This window comes from Hemitrygon akajei, chromosome 5 (assembly GCF_048418815.1).
Source record: "Hemitrygon akajei chromosome 5, sHemAka1.3, whole genome shotgun sequence".
In the NCBI taxonomy this organism is placed as follows: domain Eukaryota; kingdom Metazoa; phylum Chordata; class Chondrichthyes; order Myliobatiformes; family Dasyatidae; genus Hemitrygon; species Hemitrygon akajei.
The window spans coordinates 171029763-171049382 of NC_133128.1; the positions used below are offsets into that span (position 1 = coordinate 171029763).

Sequence of the window (19620 nt, forward strand, 5' to 3'; positions counted from 1 at the left end):
ATCTATCCATGCTAGTAACTTTCCGGTAATAGAATGGGCTCTTGTTTAGCAGCCTCGTGCGCAGAACCTTGTCAAAGGCCTTCTGCAAATCTAAGTGAATGACATCCCTTGACTCTCCTTTGTCTGTACTGCATGTAACTTCCTAAAAGAATTCCAACGGGTTTTTTAGGCAAGATATTCCCTGAAGGAAGTTATGCTAACTTCAGCCCATTTTATCATGTGCCTCCAAGTAGCCCAAACCATGTCCTTAAAAATGGACTCCAACACCTTTCCAGCCACTGAAGTCAGACTAACTGGTCTATAATTTCCTGTTCCTTACCTCCCTCCCTTCTTAAAGAGTGGAGGGGACATTTGCAATTTCCAGTCCTCTGCAATATTCCAGAACGTAGTGATTTTTGAAAGATCACTTCTGATGCCATCACAATGTCTTGACTTCCCCTCTGCCATCAGATTCCTAAATGGACATTGAACCCATGAACACCATCTCACTTTTTTTTTAGTAGTATTTCTGTTTTTGCAGTATTTTGTATTTAAATATTTAATATACATATGTATTCCTACTGTAATTGACTTATTTATTTTTCTATACTATCATGTATTGCATTGTACTGCAGCCGCTGAGTTAACAAATTTCAAGACATAGGCCGGTGATAATAAACCTGATTCTGATTCTGAACTATTCTGTCCTTATTGCTTTTTTATTTGCCCCCTGTTGGTATCTTAAAGCTTCCTAATCCTTTAGCTTTCCATTAATTTTTGCTATATTATTTGCCCTCTCTTATACTTTTATGCTGTCTCTCGCATCCCTCATCATCCACAGTTGCCTCATCTTCCCTCCTTCTTTGTGTTGAACCTATCCTCCACCTTCTGATTGGCTCCCCGAAACTCCAGTGATTGCTGTCCTGCCATCATCCCTGCTAGTGTATCCTTCTAATTAACTGTGGCCAGCTCCTTTCTCATACCTCTGCTGTAATAGTTTACCTTAAACTCTCTTATCTAATCTGGTTCATTACCCCACACCCCATCCAGAATTGCCTTTTCCCTGCTGGGCTCAATCACAAGCTGCTCTAAAAAGCCACCTGGTAGGCATTCTACAAATGTCTTCTCTTGGACTCCAGCACCAACCTGATTTTCCCAAACTACCCACATATTGAAATCCCTCATGACTATCACAACATTGTCCTTTTTATATGCCTTTTCTATCTTCCATTGTAATTTATACCTTGCATACTGGCTACTGTTCAGAGGCCTGTATATCAATCTCATCAGAGTCTTTTTACCCTTGCAGTCTCCTAACTCTGCCCTAAGGATTTTACATCTGATTCTATGCCACCTCTTTCTAAAGATTGGATTTCATTTTTTACCAGCAGAGCCACCTCACCCTCTCTGTCTACCTACCTGCCTTTTTGATACAATATTTATTCTTGACTTTGAAGCTCCTAACTGTAATTTTCTTTCAGCCATGACACAGTGATGCCCATAATCTCATAAATGCCGATCTCTAAACTATGCTACAACGACATCTACCTTTTTCCATATACTGTGTGCATTCCAATACACTCAGTGGCCACTTTATTAGGTACACCTGCACACCTGCTCATTAATGCAAAATCTAATCAGTCAACCATGGTGACAGCAACTCAATGCATAAAAGAATGCAGATGTGGTCAAGAGGTTCAGTTGTTTTTTAGACCAAATATCAGAATGGGGGAATAAATGTGATCTAAGGGACTTTGACCATGGAGTGATTGCTGGTGCCAGATGGGGTGGTTTGAGTATCACAGAAACTACTGATCATCTGGAATTTTCACACACAACAGTCTCTAGAGTTTACAAAGAATGATGCTAGTGTCTGGCAGTTCTGTGGACAAAAAGACCTTGTTAGTGAGAGCGGTTACAGGAGAATGGTCAGACTAGTTCAAGTTGACAGGAAGGTGAGAGTAACTCAAATAACCATGCATTACAACTGGTGTGCAGAAGGAGCACGACATATTGAACCTTGAAATGGAAGGGCTGCAGGTGCAGAAGACCACGAGCTTATACTCAGTGGCCACTTTATTAGATACAGAAGGTACCCAATAAAGTGGCAAGTGAGTATATAACACCTTCAGTTCTGTATCCATCACCCTTTACAATCTTACCTCCATGTTATTGGAAGTTACAATTTTACCCCTTTCTAAACCTTTTGTCTTTTTACTTATTCTGTAGACTTTTGTAACCTTTCCTGCACTCTCTTTTTACCTTTTACTTTATCCTTATATTTCCAAACTGTTGAAACCACTTCTCCTCCACTATTTAAGTTTAAAGACACACTTCAAGCCACTCCTCTGACTGCAGTTTTGTCCTGCCAGTCAACTGCCCCATCCTCTGTCCTATCAATCTGGTTTCCTTCCACCTGCCAAATTAGTTTGAATTAGTTTAGTCTTTGAGAACTGTGGCCACAGTGGTGCCGGCTGAGTCAACAATCCTCTGCAGCCTTGCTTTATGAATGCATTGGAGCCTCCATGCCAGGCTGTGATGCAACCAGTCTGAATGCCCACCAACGTACCTCTGAAACAATTTGCAAGAGTCTTTGGTGACAAACCAAATTTCCTCAAACTCCAAACAAAGTATAGATGCTGACATACCTTCTTCATGGTTCAATCAATGTATTGGGTCAGGATAGATCTTCCGACCTGTTGATGCCCAGAAACGTGAAGCTGCTCACCCGTCCCACCACAGACCCCCTCAAAGAGGACTGGTGTGGGTTTTGAAGTCCACAATCAAAGCTCGGTCTAGCTGATACTGAGTGCAAGATTGTGGTTGTGACACCACACATCCACCCGAACTGTCTCACTCCTGTACCATCCTCGTCACCATCTAATATTAAGCCAACAACAGTGGAGTATCTTATTCATGACTGCGTCAATGTGTTCTGCTACTGAAATCTACTTCAAGAACCAAGAATCTAAGGATGTTTCTGGGTCCCAAATCTAGTGGGTTATCAGACTCAAAATACCAAAATGTAAAAACATTAGCACCAGAATTTATTTGCAAAGACATAAGTCTTCCATATCCTACTATTTATTGCAGGAAGATTTGAGTATGTGAGTGTTATCTTGATGCAGTTACTTGCAATACCTCCCTGGTGAGACTGCAATTGGAGTATTACGTACAAGTCTGGTCTCCTTACCTTGTGGAATATTGCATTTTTGATACAGTCAGTGCAACACGTTCACCAGTCTGATTCCTGGGATGAGTCATGGTGTGAATGGGGGATTGTCATGCCAAGAGAGATTAAGTAGATTAGATTGCTATTGTCCAGAGGAATTAAGAGTAATTTTAATGAATCATTGAAAAGTAAAGCTCTAATTGGGCTTGGCAGTCCAGATGGAGAGAAGATGGCGGGGGTGTGGAGAACCAGAGCTTGTATTCTCAAAGAGATTGAGCATTCAGAACAGAGATGAGAAGGAATGGTAGTTTTTTTAAGTGTAGCTCGTTTGTCTTTACACATGATACAGGAGGAATTTAGTGGGTCAGTCAGCATCTGCAGAGGGAAATAGTTGACATTTTGGGAAGAGACCCCTTCATCGGAATGACCTGCTGAGTTCCTCCAGCGTTTTGTGTGTTGTTCCAGATTTCTAGCATCTGTTGCCTCTCTTGTGTTTCATTTGCCATTGCGATCCTCTTTAGAAATGTGTAGTTAATTATAAGAATAAAAAAGGTATTTTTTCTTCTATCTAAATATTCCCTAACGAATAAAGTATCAGTGCTATAAAAAATCTCTGAACAAAAACAGAAGAACTCAAGCAACACCTTTGGAGGCAAAGGGTGTTTATCGATGTTACAGGTTGAGACCCTGCTTCAGGACTGAAAGAGAAGAAATATTGCTAGTGTGCAGAAAGGAGAGGTGGAATGGACTGGTTGGTGATAGACAGGACCAGAAGAATAGAGGGAGAGTGATGAATGGCAGATGGAATCAGGTGTGGCAGGGGATGGTGGCGGGGCAGGAAAGGTGAACAAGGAGAGATGAAACATAGTGGGCAGATGAGTGTGTCTCTTGTTTGAACTCATTGGCAGATCTCAATCAATAACCTGTCCTGGCCCCAGCACATAGGTGTAATCACAGGAAAGGCATGCCAGCATCACTCTTAGAAGGTTCCAGATGTTCTCTTAATAGTACACATGATTTTTTTTGTATTCTGCCACTGAGCAGCAGTGAACAATCTGATTAGCCTATCAAGAGTTCTCTTTGGGAACTAGTTGACTTGATCAGCATTTCTGATCTGGCTGTTGTTCGCGATTGCACTTAATTTAAAAAAAAGCCCATGTAGACTACATGCACAGCATTGCCTTCATCAATGTTTCCGGCCACTTCCTTGAAAAACTTTATGAGATTGGTTAGACATAACCTGACTATCAGTCCCCGTCCATCTCAAAACTCATATATCTAGTCCCTTAGAATATCATCCAATAACTTTCCCACTACTGATGTCAGGCTCACCGGCCTATAATTTCCTGGCTTGTTCTTAGAGCCTTTCTTAAACAGCAGAGCAATATTAGCTATCCTCCAATCTTTTAGTACCTCACCTGTCGCTAAGGATGTTATAAATATCTCTGCTGGGGCCCCTGTGACTTCTGCACTTGCCTCCCAGGGTCCAAGTGAACATGTTGTCAGGCCGGGGGGATTTGCCCACCCTAATTCGCCTCGAGAGAGCAAACTTCTCCTCCTCTGTAATCCGTATAGGGCCCATGATCTTGCTGCTGTTTTGTTGCCCACTTCTATAGATGCTGTGTCCATCTCCCGAGTAAATACAAATGCAAAAAATCCATTTCAGACTCCCCTATATCTTTTGGCTACACGCAATTACCATTATCGTCTTCCAGAAGACAAATTTTGTCCCTTGCAATCCTTTTGCTCTTAGCATAACTGTAGAAATCCTTAGGATTCTCCTTCACCTTGTCTGCTAGTGCAACCTTATGCCTTCTTTTAGCTCTCCTGGTTTCTATTGCATTTCTTATACTCCTCAAATACCTCATTTGATCCTTACTGCCCACACCTGCTATATACCTCTGTTTTTTTTTCTTAACCAGAACCTCAACTATCTCTTGAAAACCAAGGGTCCTTACCCTTGTTATCTTTACCTTTTATTCTGACAGGCACATACAAACTTTGTTCTCTCGAAGTCTCATTTTTGAAAGCCTCCCATTTACTAAGTACACCTTTGCCAGAAAACAGCCTAGCCCGATCCACACTTGCCAGATCTCTTCTAATACAATCAAAACTGGCCTTTCTCTTATTTAGAATGTCAACCTGTGGACTGAACCTATCCTTTCCCATAATTACCTTGACAGTAATGGTAGTATGATCACTAGATGCAAAGTGTTCCCCTACATAAACTTCTGTCACATACTCTGTCTCATTCCCTAATAGAAGATCAAGTATTACACACTCTCTCATTGGGATTTCTATGTACTGATTAAGGAAGCTTTCCCAAACATATTTGATAACTCTATTCCATTTAGTTCTTTTACAGTATTGAGTCCCAGTCAATATATAGAAAGTTAAAATCACCTACTAGCACAACCCTGTGTTTCTTGCAACAGTCTGTGATCTCTCTACAAATTTGTTCCTCTGAATCCCCTGGACTGTTAGGTGGTCTATAATGTAGCCCCATTAACGTGGTCATATCTTTCTTATTCCTCAGTTCCACCACCCACAAAACATCACTAGATGAGTTCTTCAGTCAGTCTTGGCTGAGCACAGCCTTGACATTTTCCCTGACTAGTAACGTCACCCCTCTGCCTTTAATCCCTCCTACCCTACCATGTATAAAACGATGGACCTCCAAAATAATGAGCAGCCAATCCTGACCCTCCCGCAACCAAGTCACACTGATGGCTACAATATCAAAATTCCATGTGTTGATCCATGCCCTGAGCTCATCTGACTTTCCTACAATACTTCTTGCATTGAAATATACGTATCTCAGAACATCAGTCCCAAATTAGCTCAATCCAATGACCCCTGACTTTGAGATCTTTACAACATGTCTCCACGACCACTCCAATATCTGTTCTGGCACTCTGGTTCCCATTGCCCTGCAACTCTAGTTTAATTTTTAAATCAGAGTTTTAATATTTAATATTTTGTGATATAGACAAGAACTAAGAGCAGGAATGGCCCCTGAAGGTTTTGCTTCCATTCAGTAAAATTATTACTGATAATACATATTGTCTTCAAATCTATATTTCTACCTTCCTCTTCAAACCCTTGATTTCTCTGTAATTTAAAACACACCACCTCAGCCTTGGGTATACCTGATCCTGCATTAATTGTCTTTTTAGATGGAGCAATTCCAAAAATTTATAGTCCTTTTAAAAGAGAAAATTCCTCATTTATCTTAAATGGGTTACCCCTTATTCTTAAATTCTTCCCCCATTTCATTAAGAGGAAATACCCTCTTTATGTCTACCCTATTTATATTTACTCTTTATAAAACTCCCTCAGTCTTAACATTTCAGTAAGGTTTCTTCTCATTGCCCTAAACTCCAGTGAGAATGGAGCCAGTTTGCTGAGTTTTGCCTTGTATGTCAGCCCTTTATCCTACGATTAACCTAATGTACCTCCACTGTCTCTAAAGCAACTATATTCCTCCTCAAATAAAAAAAACTTAAAATTACATGAAGTACTCAAAGTGCTGAAACAACTTCCCTTTTTTAATAATTAATTTCATTTGGAGTCTTTGCTCATTGTCCTGCATCGTAATTCCATAAATATTTGCTTGTGCCATGTACTGTGACTGAGAAAGAGAAATTTACCTTGAACTAATTTGTCTCCATTGCTGAGGTGAAGGTAAAATAATTTTAAATCATTGTTGGTTGAATGATGAACATTTTCTGGAAAAAATTTTAAATAATTCAAGTTAACGCTTATTGTCATTCAACCATACGCACGTATACCGCTGAATGAGACAATATTCTTCCAGATCAAGGTGCACAACACAATACGTATAACTCACACACATAACAAATAAAGTAATATTGCCACAAATAATAAACTGCATATATGATACAAGTTTAAAAAGTAGACAGTATAATGCTACTGTTGCTTCATAAATGATGAGACCTGGTGGTGTTAGGGAGTTCCGTATTCTGGGGGAAGAAGTTGTTTCCCATCCGAACAGTTGAAATTTTGTCTATTAAAGATATCCTTTTACTCAGCAGAAAGAAGGTATTGGGGTAGGTTGCTGAAATCTTAAACGTATTCATCTTTATAAAATATTGTTTTGCAATGCAACTTGCCATAGTGTTCTAAGCAACAAGATATGAAAGCCTAATTTAAAACTATGTATAGAACTGTATAAAATATGTACTTTTTTATGAGTTGTTTATCACTTCATAATTTTATACATCGATTTGCATTTATAATGTATTAAAATGTACATATGCATAACAAATTACACATGTATAACCCAAAAATAGATACTAGGAGAGATAACTAAAAGGTTAGTAATAAGGAAATCCTCCAGAAAGTGGACCAGAATCAATTGTAGAGACTGCTGCTGAACTGCACTAAGAAACCAGTAGATATTTTTGAGATCTTTAGAATAAAGTTGAAGCATGAGTGCATGGTTAGTTGGTTATATGTCAATAATGGGTATCTGCCATTTTGTCTATTTTAAGCAAAGATGAAGAGCAGATGAGGGAGTGGAATATTGCAGAAATATTTTAGGGGCTATGTTTTCCACTCATAATCTTGGAATAAAGTTCAGTTTTAGCAGAGCCGATTATGAATCAATAGTGCCTGAAGCATCCCCTATTATCCTTGCTTCTTGATTGATCATGACTGGATCTATTGTCCAAGAGACCTGGAACACTCTCCCCAAAAATCATCATCTTTCCGCTGCTTCAAGACATTAACTTGAACCTATTTCTTTGAACAAGTTTTAGCTACCAGAACAAAAATATTTTTATATTAATCATTATATATATATGTATATATTACTCTAATGAAATGTTTCTGAAGAATTGAGTACAGCACAGTTGTCTTCTCCAGTCCATGTTTGAGCCAGACATAAGGCTGATTGCTTAAACAGTCCTGCACCCATATATTGGCCCTTGCAAAATTGATGTGACAAGCAAGGGATGTGTTAAAGTGACTGGCCTGGTCGAGGGGAAAGTTTTCCTCCAATAAAGGCAAAAATGCTGGTATTTACACTAATAGTACACTAATTCCATTTTATTCTCCCCTCATTCCCATCAATTCTGACCATGTTCTACCACTTACCTACACTATGACTATGAACTTACTTCCATATTCCCCACAAACTAACAATTGTTTTCTGTAAGCAAAATTCTTCAAATGCAGGAAATTTGATAGAAAAGCAGAGAGCACTGGAAATGTCCACAGACCAGACAGAGAATGAATGGATGAAAGTTCATCAGCCTGCCACAATAACTCTCTCCTGCTTCTGTCTCTGTCTCTCTATCTCCTGATACTGTTTGACTTTGATATTGTAAAGTCAGTTACTTATGCAATATGAAATGTATATACTTAAGGCTAATCTTGTAATTCAAGATTTTTGTGATAACATAATGGCTTTGTGTATTTCAGTTGAGGCTCTGTACAGAGATACATGTCCAGAATACCTTCAGTATATATACCTGCTCGCTCCCATCTCACTGTTATTGTTAAATCCAATTGGTTTCATCTTCTGTGAAATCCAGAAATGGAGGGAAGATTTGAACCTTCAACAAAGCAAACTGAAGACTATTGCAACGGTACTGTTTCAGGTTTTAAAAAACCCCATTGTTTTTATGGTCATTGTTGGAATTTGTGGGAACTTTATCTTTGAACAAAAGATTCCAGCGATTATTGGAGAATTTCTGGATGGTCTGGCCAGCTCCTTCAGTGGCTCAGCACTCTTTTACCTTGGACTGACAATGGTTGGGCAGATTACAAAGCTGAAAAAAACTTCAGTTCTTGCAATTATTCTTCTGATTACAGCCAAATTGTAAGTAGATAAACTTCATCTTTTGATACTAATTTCAGAAAAGTGTTGGTCTGGTTAACTTGTATTTTCCAATCTGGGCTTTAAAGTGGTTGACACTCTTCTTAATAACAGGATAATGTTCAGAACCACACTTCCCTGTATTGTGTGTCTGTGATTGATTAGTCTCGAGACAAAATAGCGTAAAAGTCTGTTTTACAAAGGTCAGAAAGTCAAGTGTTGAGGGACAGCCACGGGTTCAGTTAGAGGAGGAGGTGGAGGTGGGAAAATGGTCAGCCTGAGCTTGTTCAATAGGTATTCAGCTCTCGATGCCAGCAATGAGGATGTGGACTGGGTCACCATAGAATGTAATTGAGAATGCAACAGCAGGAATTGACACAAGCAAAACACAGGTGAGTCAGAGTGGGTGAGCACAGTTGTGAGGGATTTGATGATTAGGGAGATAAGCACATTGTTTTTCCTCTGGGATTGTGATTCTAGGAGTCAAGAAAACAGGCCTTTGAGCCCTCTGGGTCTCCATCAACTGTCAAGCACTGATTTATACTAGTCCCATTTTATTTTCCTTCCAACCCCACCATATTTTGCCACGCATCTGCACTAGGAAGAATTTACAGTGGCCATTCATCCTACCAATCTACGTGTCCTTTGGACGTGAGAGTAAATTGGAGCGCCTGCGGGAAACCCACGATCACAGGGCAAATGTTCAGACCAGTCAAGCTGCACCAGAGGTCCAGATCCCTACTCCTGAATTACATTCTGTCCCCAGAACATGATGGAAAACACAGAAAATTTTTAATGTGACCGAAGTTTCTGATAAAACAAAAAGGAAAGTGTGAAATGGACTCTTATATTGAGCCTGAAGTGTTATATTTAATCTGAGAATAGTTAAGGTAGAAAAGTGATGGAACAGATCACAGTTTCTCATTGTGGATGGAACATTGGCCAAAGCAGGGAAAGCAAAGGAAAGTTGTTCTGTGATGTTTCTGTGACATGGAGGGGGAGGAGTAGGGTGTCAGTATGTGGATCCAGTAATAATCTATGAATTGAAATTTAATAAATTTATTTGAGTTTATAATTGATGCTGAATTAGAGAAGTTAGCAAAAAGAGTTTGTATAGGATGGAAATTAGACTGATAATTAGTGGATCAACAAGTCTGTTAGAGTGAAGAATTCGGAGGTAATCAATGGCTCAGGGCTATTGTTCCAGCATCTGATTGCAATTAGGTCTGTTTGAAACACGCTGACGTTTGAGATGTGAAAAGTGTAATAAATTTAAGAGAGTCTTCCCTTGTACTTGTTGTAACTTTAATTCTCTCTCATTCTTCTGCATGTTAATTTCAATGTTTTTCTCTTTTGCATGTCCCCTCCCTTATTGTTTGGATATCATTGAGAGGGACAGGAGAAACCTGATGTGTTACAGTTTAGAACTTATATCAGTGAGAAATTCTGTCAGCCGTTTCATTTTCATCACTTGCATGACTACTTGGTCAAATGTTTTATCTCTAGTGCCTGTGTATTCAAATTGATTCTCATGTGAATAGACCATCCCAAGCAATCACTCTCAGCATGTTCCTCTGCAAAAACCGGGGATACAACATCTGACCCTTCACCTCTTCACTTTCTGCCGTTAGACCAGGGGTGTCAAACTCATTTTAGGTCACGGGCCGGATTGAGCAAAATGCAGCATCATGCGGGCCGGATCAGTCGGACGCGTGCGAACGCAGCTTTCGTTGCCTCCGTTTTTTCAGCCTGCTCTCATGTGTCTCAGTCTCTGCTATAACTACAAAGTGTTTCACTTTACAAATTCCGTTTCTTATGAAGAAGACTGCTGAATAAACACTAAAAACCCTGAAAACCTGGTACCTGAATAAACTCAGCATTAGCCATATCATACGCCATAGGTGCTTCGATTACTGGGGCCAGCTTTAATAGTAATTAGATATTATCTCACAGGCCAAAGATAATTCCACCGCGGGCCGGATTTGGCCCGCGGGCCTTGAGTTTGACATATATGCGTTAGAGACTCAAAATGTCCTTCCAGTTTAATCAGCAGTTGGCTTGCATTTCTTCCAATCTAGCCTACTGTGTGTAGTCCAATCACAAACAAGAGAAAATCTGCAGATGCTGGAGATCCGAGCAACACACACCACAAAGCTGGAGGAACTCAGCAGGCCAGGTAGCATCTGTGGAAATGAGATCTTATTAAATGGAAAAGAGATCTTTTCCATAGATGCTGCCTGGACTGCTGAGTTCCTCCAGCATTTTATGTGTGTTGTAACTGAAAATGGTGCTCACAATGTAGTCTCTATACTGGGAAAAAAACAGCACAGGTGAATGATCACTTTGCAGAACTTCTGCTTTTAGTCACTGGAGTGATCCTGAGCTTTCAGTTCCCTAAAACGTTAATTCTACACCTCACTCCCAGCATACCTACCTGTCTGTGTCTCCTGCACGATTATAATGAAGCCCACCGTATGTATGAGGGACAGAACCTTTTCTCTGTGAACGCTCTGTTGAGCCTTCCAAAGTCAATCTTGAATTCTGGTGTTTGTTCTTTTCTGTTTGCACCAGAACCAGCCAATTCTGCTGTGTCATCCAGCTATAAATTTGATACAGTCTTTCCTCCATAGCTAAAATTACCTTCTGAACTTCCTATCAGGATCTTGGCCAGTGAATGCACACATCATGTGCAAATACAAGGGGTGATTGATAAGTTCGTGGTCTAAGGTAGAAGGAGATGAGTTATTAACTTCAAACTTTCTGCATAATCACTCAAAGAGTTGAACTGCACGTGCATGTAACGAGAGCTGGATAACCCCTCTCCTTCTACCTTAGGCCACAAACTTATCAATCACCCCTTGTACTCTATCTGGCTTATCAAATTCCCCTACTTCCCTTGAAGACCTGTGCAAGGTTGTTTTATTCCTGTACACTTCTTCACATGGGGTGCATTCCTCCCTGTTACAAATGTTCAAAATCGCTCTTGCAGAATTCACAAACCGCTACCCAAAAATTTGTGATATGGAATAAAATTCATTCTGGTAGAACTTGTATGGTAGAAAAATTCAACGTACAATTTATTCTTTTTTTTCAGCTCCTGTTTTTTGATGCATGCACAAATGTTAAAAAAATGCACAAAATTCTCCACCTGACAGTTCCATAAATACAATTCTGCAGTGTACACTTAGCTTTCTTTTTGACCATCAAGCCAATTTTCATCTGAAAACTACATAGCAGTACCTCAGATATAAATTTTTATAACATTGATCAAATCCTACAGATACATAATTTATAAATGAGCTCTCTGAAATCCAAACTGACTGGTTGTCTAGTCATTAAAATTTGCATTAGTCAATATTCTTTATTACCCTGCCCTGATGCAGATTTCTGGATATAACATGCAAATTTTTCTTTTAATTTAGAACTGATTGTAATCTCTAACCAGTTACAACTGGGCCTTGGTCAGACACTTTGCTGAAATTCTTTTGAATTACACCGTATGGCCCACATTCCCAGATGTTACGATTTCCTCAGAAACTCCTCAACCAGCTCTTCAAATATGCCCTGAATAGATTCATGCTGATGATACAATAGTGATTTATACTGTTCCTCAAATTTTTTCAAATACTGCTTATCGGCCATGTTAATCCAAATGGTCCTAAATTTACTCCCCGATTTAAAAATACATACAGTACTGTTTAAAAATCTTAGGCACTCTCGCTAAAATATATATGTGTGTGTGTGTGTGTGTGTGTGTGTGTGTGTGTGTGTGTGTGTGTGTGTGTGTGTGTGTGTGTGTGTGTGTGTGTGTGTGTGTGTGTGTGTGTGTGTGTGTGTGTGTGTGTGTGTGTGTGTGTGTGTGTGTGTGTATTTTTTTTGCACACTATTGTATTTGTCAACGTGGAGTGGAGGACAAGTTTGCAAGTCTAACGGGAGCAAAGGATGTTGGGACTGGCAAGGGTAGAGTGACATGGAGGGAATGTGAGACAGGTGGCCGGGTTAGGGGTTGCCACGGGTGCAGACACATCCAGCCCTGAGGCAGCAGGCAAAGTCATTTGATTCCAACCTGTTGGTCTGTTGATCATTATAGAATGTTTTCCTGGTGCTTCCTGCTCCCTCCCCCCTCCCTTCCCCTTTTCCCAACCATGATTCCCTCACCCTGCCCCTTTCCTCTCTTAGTCCGGAATAGAGACCCATATCAGAATCAGGTTTATCATCACTCACATATGTTGTGAAATTTGTGTTTGCAACAGCAATACAGTGCAGTTCTTAAAATGACTGCAGTACTATGCAAGGGTCTTAGGTATACATGTGCCTCAGAGCTTTGCACAGTACCATAGTGTTAGGATTCTTCTGGTCACCTGGCACCATGTCAACAGCCAAAAATGATTGGTGAATGATGGCCATAGTCTCCATGATCTTCTTCCTTGCTTCTCCAGGTCAGGTATTATTCAGTTTTAAGGATTCTCTGTCACTTCTTATTTCCCTTCTGGTTGTTTCAGCCAATGTCTTATACTTCCTCATGAGACTACCTGTAGTGTTTGGATAGGTGCAAGGTATTCAATAAGACTCATATCTACAACATCCTTCACCACGCAAAGTTGATGCTGCGCAGGAGCACTGTAGGTGTGTAAGAATCACCTTTTGTTTTTGCAATATATTTGCCCTTCTGTCACTATCATGGTCTATAATACACTCACAGTCTGTGGAGTCCTTTTAGTCCAGTTTATGATCCTTACTTGCAGATCTGATTGTTTCTCTAATCACAGTTAGTCCCTTAAGTCTTCAGATTTTTGCTAATTATTTTTGTAACCATTGTAAATTCAAATCCCTCGTCTTTTCACCTTTGCTGTCCAGTCTGAAATTGTGCTAGCATTCCTGCCCTAGTATTTCTTATAGTGTCAGCATTTTCCTGGAAATGCTTCTGTGAAATGCCTTGGGACACCCTTGCACGATGAAATTGTCACATTTTGCTACCTGCCTGCACATGCCCTCAGTTCACTAGCTTTATGCAAATGCCAGCAGACCAGAAACCATACTATTAAGTACTAGCAAACACTTTTATTTTCTTTATTCTGGCTCCTGATTCTTCTGCCTGTGTGATGCAACGTGGGTTATGACGGAAGAAAAAGGGCTGGAGTCACTCAGCACTTTTGTCCACGGGTGTTTATGAGATGCATCAAAAATGAAACTTATAAAAATTAGTGAAAACAGTGAAATTGCCATTATGTACAAAAAGACATGTGCTAGACAGTACAAATAACTCCATACTGAACTCCTGGCGTCTGTGTGTGTGTGTGTCTCTCCCTCTCTCCCTCTCTCCCTCTCTCCCTCTCTCCCTCTCTCCCTCTCTCCCTCTCTCCCTCTCTCCCTCTCTCCCTCTCTCCCTCTCTCCCTCTCTCCCCCTCTCCCCCTCTCCCCCTCTCCCCCTCCTGCCGTGAGTGATCCGTCCCTTTTCTTAAGGCACCAGGACGTACTATCGTTAATTACCCACAAAGTTAGCTTAAGGCGACACATCAATCAGAATATGATGCACCCCACAATGCAGTTACAATCATATTATAAAATAAACAAAGATTACTAGATTTTAAAGGCACAGTCAGTGTAAGGGCACTTTATCTGAATGCCCGTAGTATTCGTAACAAGGTCAGTGAACTTGTTACACAAATTAGTATAAAGCGGTATGATTTAGTCACCGTTACAGAAACATGGTTGCAGGGGGCAGAGGATTGGGAACTAAATATCCAAGGATATCAGGTAATACGGAAGGATAGGCAGGAAGGTAAGGGAGGTGGGGTAGCGCTCTTAATTAAGGATGAGATCAGGGTGATAGTGATAGATGATATAAGATCTAAGGAGCAGAATGTTGAATCCATCTGGGTAGAGATTAGGAATAGTAAGGGAAAAAGTCGCTGGTGGGAGTTGTCTTGGCCACCAAATAATAACATTACAGGGACACAGGCAATAAACAGAGAATATCTGAGCTGTGTAAGAATGGAACAGCAGTTATCGTGGGGGACTTTAACTTGCACATAGATTAGCTGAACCAAGTTGGTCGAGGCATTCTTGAGGAGGACTTCATAGAATGATACGTGGTATCTTTCTTGAACAGCACGTTACTGAGCCTACAAGGGAACATGCTATCCTGGATTTGGTCCTGTGCAATGAGACAGGTAAAATTAGTGATCTTGTAGTTAGGGATCCTCTTGGAAAGAGTGATCACAGTATGATTGAGTTTGCAAATGGAGGGTGCAATCATCTGATCTAAAACCAGTATGTTATATCTCAACAAGGGAGATTATAATGGGATGAGGGAGGAGTTGGATAGGGTAGACTGGGAACACAGGCTGTATGGCGGGACAGTTGAAGAACAGTGGAAGACTTTCAAAGAGATTTTTCATGGTGCTCAACAAAAGTATATTCCAGTTAAAAGCAAGGACAATAAGGGTGGGGAGAGCCAGCCATGGATAACTAAGGAAATAAAGGAAATAAAGCTTCTGCATACAAAGTCACCAAGTGGTGGGAAACTGGAAAATGAGGGAAACTTTTACAAGCAACAAAGAACCACTAAGTGAGCAATAAAGGAAGGGAAGATAGATTTAATTATATAAAGCAGAAAAGGGTGGCTAAAGTGAATGTAGGTCCCTTGGAGGATGAGAAGGGGGAATTGATATTGGGTAATAAAAAAATAGCCAAGGCTTTGAATGACTATTTTGTGTCGGTCTTCATGGTGGAGGATACGTCTAATGTGCTGAAGAGAGATGATTGGAACACAACCCAGGGCACTGAAAGAAATGGCAGAGATTATAGTTGAGGCTTTGGTGAAAATTTACCAAAATTCTCTGGATTCTGGGCAGGTCCCGGCAGATTGGAAGAAAGAAAATGTCACACCACTGTTCGAAAAAAGGATGTAGGCAAAAGACAGGTAACTATAGGCCAGTTAGTTTAATATATATTGATGGGAAAATGCTTGAATCTATCATTAAAGAAGAAATAGCTAAGCATCTGGACAGAAATGGAAGATTTAGTTGTTGTTGTTGTTGTTGTTATTAATTTATTATTTAAATGGTAAAAAATTGCAGCATGCTGCTGTGCAGAGGGACTTGGGAGTCCTTGTGCATGAATCACAAAAGGTTGGTTTGCAGGTGCAGCAGGCTATCAAGAAGACAAATGGAATGTTGGCCTTCATTGCTAGAGGGATTGAATTTAAGAGGAAGGAGGTCATGCTGCAAATATACAGGGTACTGGTGAGGCTGCACCTGGAGTACTGTGTGCTGTTCTGGTCTCCATACTTGAGGAAGGATATACTGGCTTTGGAGGCGGTGCAGAGGAGGTTCACCAGGTTGATTCCAGAGATGAGAGTGTTAGGACTATGAGGAGAGATGGCGTCTCCTGGGACTGTACTCGCTGGAATTCAAAAGGATGAGAGGAGATCTTACAGAAACGTATAAAACTATGAAAGGGATAGATAAGTTAAAGGCGGAAAAGTTGTTTCCACTGGTAGATGAGACTAGAAGTAGGGGACATCGCTTCAAGATTCAGGGAAGTAAATTTAGGATGGAGTTGAGGAGGAACTGCTTTTCCCAAAGAGTCGTGAAACTGTGGAATTCTCGGCCCAATGAAGCTGTGGAGACTACCTCAGTAAATATATTTAAGACAAGGTTGGACAGGTTTTTGCATACTAGGGGCATTAAGGATTATTAGGAAAAGGCAGGTAGATGGAGATGGTCAGATCAGCCATGATCTTATTGAATGGTGGATCAGACTTGACGGGCCAGATGGTCTACTCCTGCTCCTATTTCTTATGTTCTTATGTTATCTACCTTAAATACAGTATGCAAACAATATATTCATATTTACACATCTCCATTACCAAAGAAACGGAATATTCCACCGTTTATGGTGGGAAAGACACCATAAAGCCAACCCATTATGAGAATGTGCTGTGGGGGGGTGGGGGGGTTGTGCGTACACTCAGCACGATGACAGTGTAATGAGAAGGCTCTGTGTGTGTAGATGCACATGTGAACCGTTTCCTTCACAATCTGCTTTATACTTTCCTTATCTGAATCAACATTTCCTTATCACATCAAGTTAGTTTAAATTCTGTTCTTGACAGTACTTGTCACGAGCTGTTTGAGGATTAACAATCTGTCACTTGTAGTTCCTGCCAAGAACTGTAGCAATGCCCATGTATTTAAATTCTTCTGTCCCTGCAACATGGTTACAACTGTGCTTTCATCTGTCATTTTCTTCTATTGCTATCGTCTGCACTGCTCGTTCTCTGCTGGCTCCAACTCACTTGGCATAATTTTGGTTGACTTTCCTAAATCAATGGTGTGATCGTTTCCTCACTCAAAAAAGTGTGAGAAAGAGATCTCATTCAGCCTCTCTCGCGTTATTTTCTTTTTCTTTTGCTTGCATTCTATCTTCTCTGTTGTATGTGAACCTGTTCATTACTTTTATACATTTATCTCATCTCGAGAGCTTTTAGCTAATGCTCTCCCTGCATGTTATATACTCGTGCTCTTTTCCTTGTTTTCATCATGCGTGTCCTCATTTGTTGGGTATCTTCCTCACTCCTCTCTTCTGTTTTCTGAGCTTTCTCTCACTTTCTAAACTGATCTGCTTCTGTTTCTGTACTGCCTTACCTCACCTTTCAGATCCTGTTTTACAACCTCGTATGAAATGCTCTCCACTGTCTATCGCTGTTGTCTCTTCACATCCTACTCTGCTGTTTTTTCTCTCTTAGCTGTTTCAAGTGCCTGCTGGTTTTATACTTCCTGTTTTTATGTGTGTGAATCTGCATTCCTTTTGTGCCTTTTCATCTGTGTGAGTGGATAAGCTCTCATTTTTTTTTTACATTTTCACTTTGCATCTTGAGTTCAGTTTCCTTACTAATCTCTTGCTCTTCCATCCTTGTGTGCTCTTCTTGCCCAGGTGCCTGCTGCTTGGCTGTCTTCAGTCTTAAGACAAAGGAGCAGAATTAGGCCACTTGGCCCTTTGAGTTTGTTTCACCATTCCATCATGGCTGACTGATTATCCCTCTCAATCCCACTCCCCTGCCTTCTCCCAATAATCTTTGATGTCCTTCCTAATTAAGAACCTATCAACCTCTGCTTTAAATATACTCAATGACTTGGCCTCCACAGGCATCTGTCGCAGTGAACTCCACAGATCTGCCACCATCTGACTGAAGAAATTCTTCCTCATCTCTGTTATAAAGGGACATCCTTCTATTCTGAGACTGTCCGCTCTAGATTTGGAGGGAATGTTTCCTATAGTGGAGCTGTCTGGGACCACTTTGTCTAGGCCTTTCAGTATTCAATAGTTTTCAATGAGATTGGCCCTCGTTCTTCTAAGTTCCAGCAAGTACAGGCCTACAGCCATCCAGTGCTCCTCATACATTAACTCTTTCATTTCCAAAATTGTTCTCGTGAAATTCCTTTTGATCCTCTCCAATGCCAAAACTGCTCACAATACTCCCAAATGTGATCTGACTAATGTCTTATAAAGCCTCAGCATTACATCCTTGCTTTTATATTCCAGTCTCTCAAAATGAATGCTAACATTGTATTTACCTTCCTTACCATCCACTCAGACTGCACATTAACCTTTAGAGAATCTTGTATGAGGATTCCCAAGGCTCTTTGCACTTCCGATTTCTGAATTTTCTCCCCATTTAGAAAATAGACTACACTTTTATTCCTTTGACCAAAGTGCATAGCCATGCACTTCCCTGCAGTATATTCCATCTGCCCCTTCTTTGCCCATTCTCCCAATCTGTCTTAAGTCCTTCTGCAGACTCTTTCCTTCCTCAACACTATATGGCCACAAAGCCATCAATTTCTGCATCTTACCATCTTGTCAATATCATATCATTTGATCTGTGGTGCATTCTTTCTCTAATCTTGGTATTTACCCTTTTCCTTCTGGCAATAATGCTTCTGCCCTTACATCTTTATTATACACCTTTTCTTTATCCTATGATACATTAAATTTATTCTGCTCTGGCCCTTGCACAATGGTTTCACTGACTTATTTTTTTATTCTTCATCAAATAGTTATTATTTTTGCCTGAGAAATCATACAAACACTGCAAAGTAAATTTAGATGGAAAGTAATACAATCAACTTGTCGGAGAAGGTTCCTCTGTTGCCGTCCTCCCGATCCTGACTTGGGCAAAAATATCTGTTGTGATAGGTAATGTGCTTTTCACCCTGGCCTTTAGTTTCTTTATTATAACCTTTTATTGTGCATTGGCTTGAATAATCTTTTATTGGTAATTATGATGAACCACTTTCATGTTCTTCAGCCATTCAAAAATGCTGCCCTTGTAAATTTAGTCGGTTCCATCTTGGGTACGAGCCCACAAAGTACCCAGGACATCTTCAGGGAACAGTGTCTCAGAAAGGCAGTGTCCATTATTAAGTACCTCCAGCATCCAGGGCATGCACTCTTCTCACTGTTACCATCAGCTAGGAGGTACAAAAAGCTGAAGGCACACACTCAGTGACTCAGGAACAGCTTCTTCCCCTCTGCCATCCGATTTTTAAATGGGCATTGAACCCATGAACACTACCTCACTTTTTTATTATATCTTTTTTCTGTTTTTTGCACGATTTTT

The 19620-nt window shown here is 40.4% G+C and overlaps 1 protein-coding gene across 3 annotated transcripts in view; it reads left to right on the forward strand.

Moving 5' to 3' along the window:
- Positions 1–19620, forward strand: part of gpr155b (G protein-coupled receptor 155b) — a 90556-nt gene that overhangs the window by 19729 nt on the left and 51207 nt on the right. For all 3 annotated transcript variants that reach the window (XM_073047190.1, XM_073047191.1, XM_073047192.1), the window contains exon 3: positions 8597–8996. In XM_073047190.1, coding sequence (XP_072903291.1) covers positions 8597–8996 — 400 coding nt within the window. The remainder of the gene's footprint in view (positions 1–8596; positions 8997–19620) is intronic.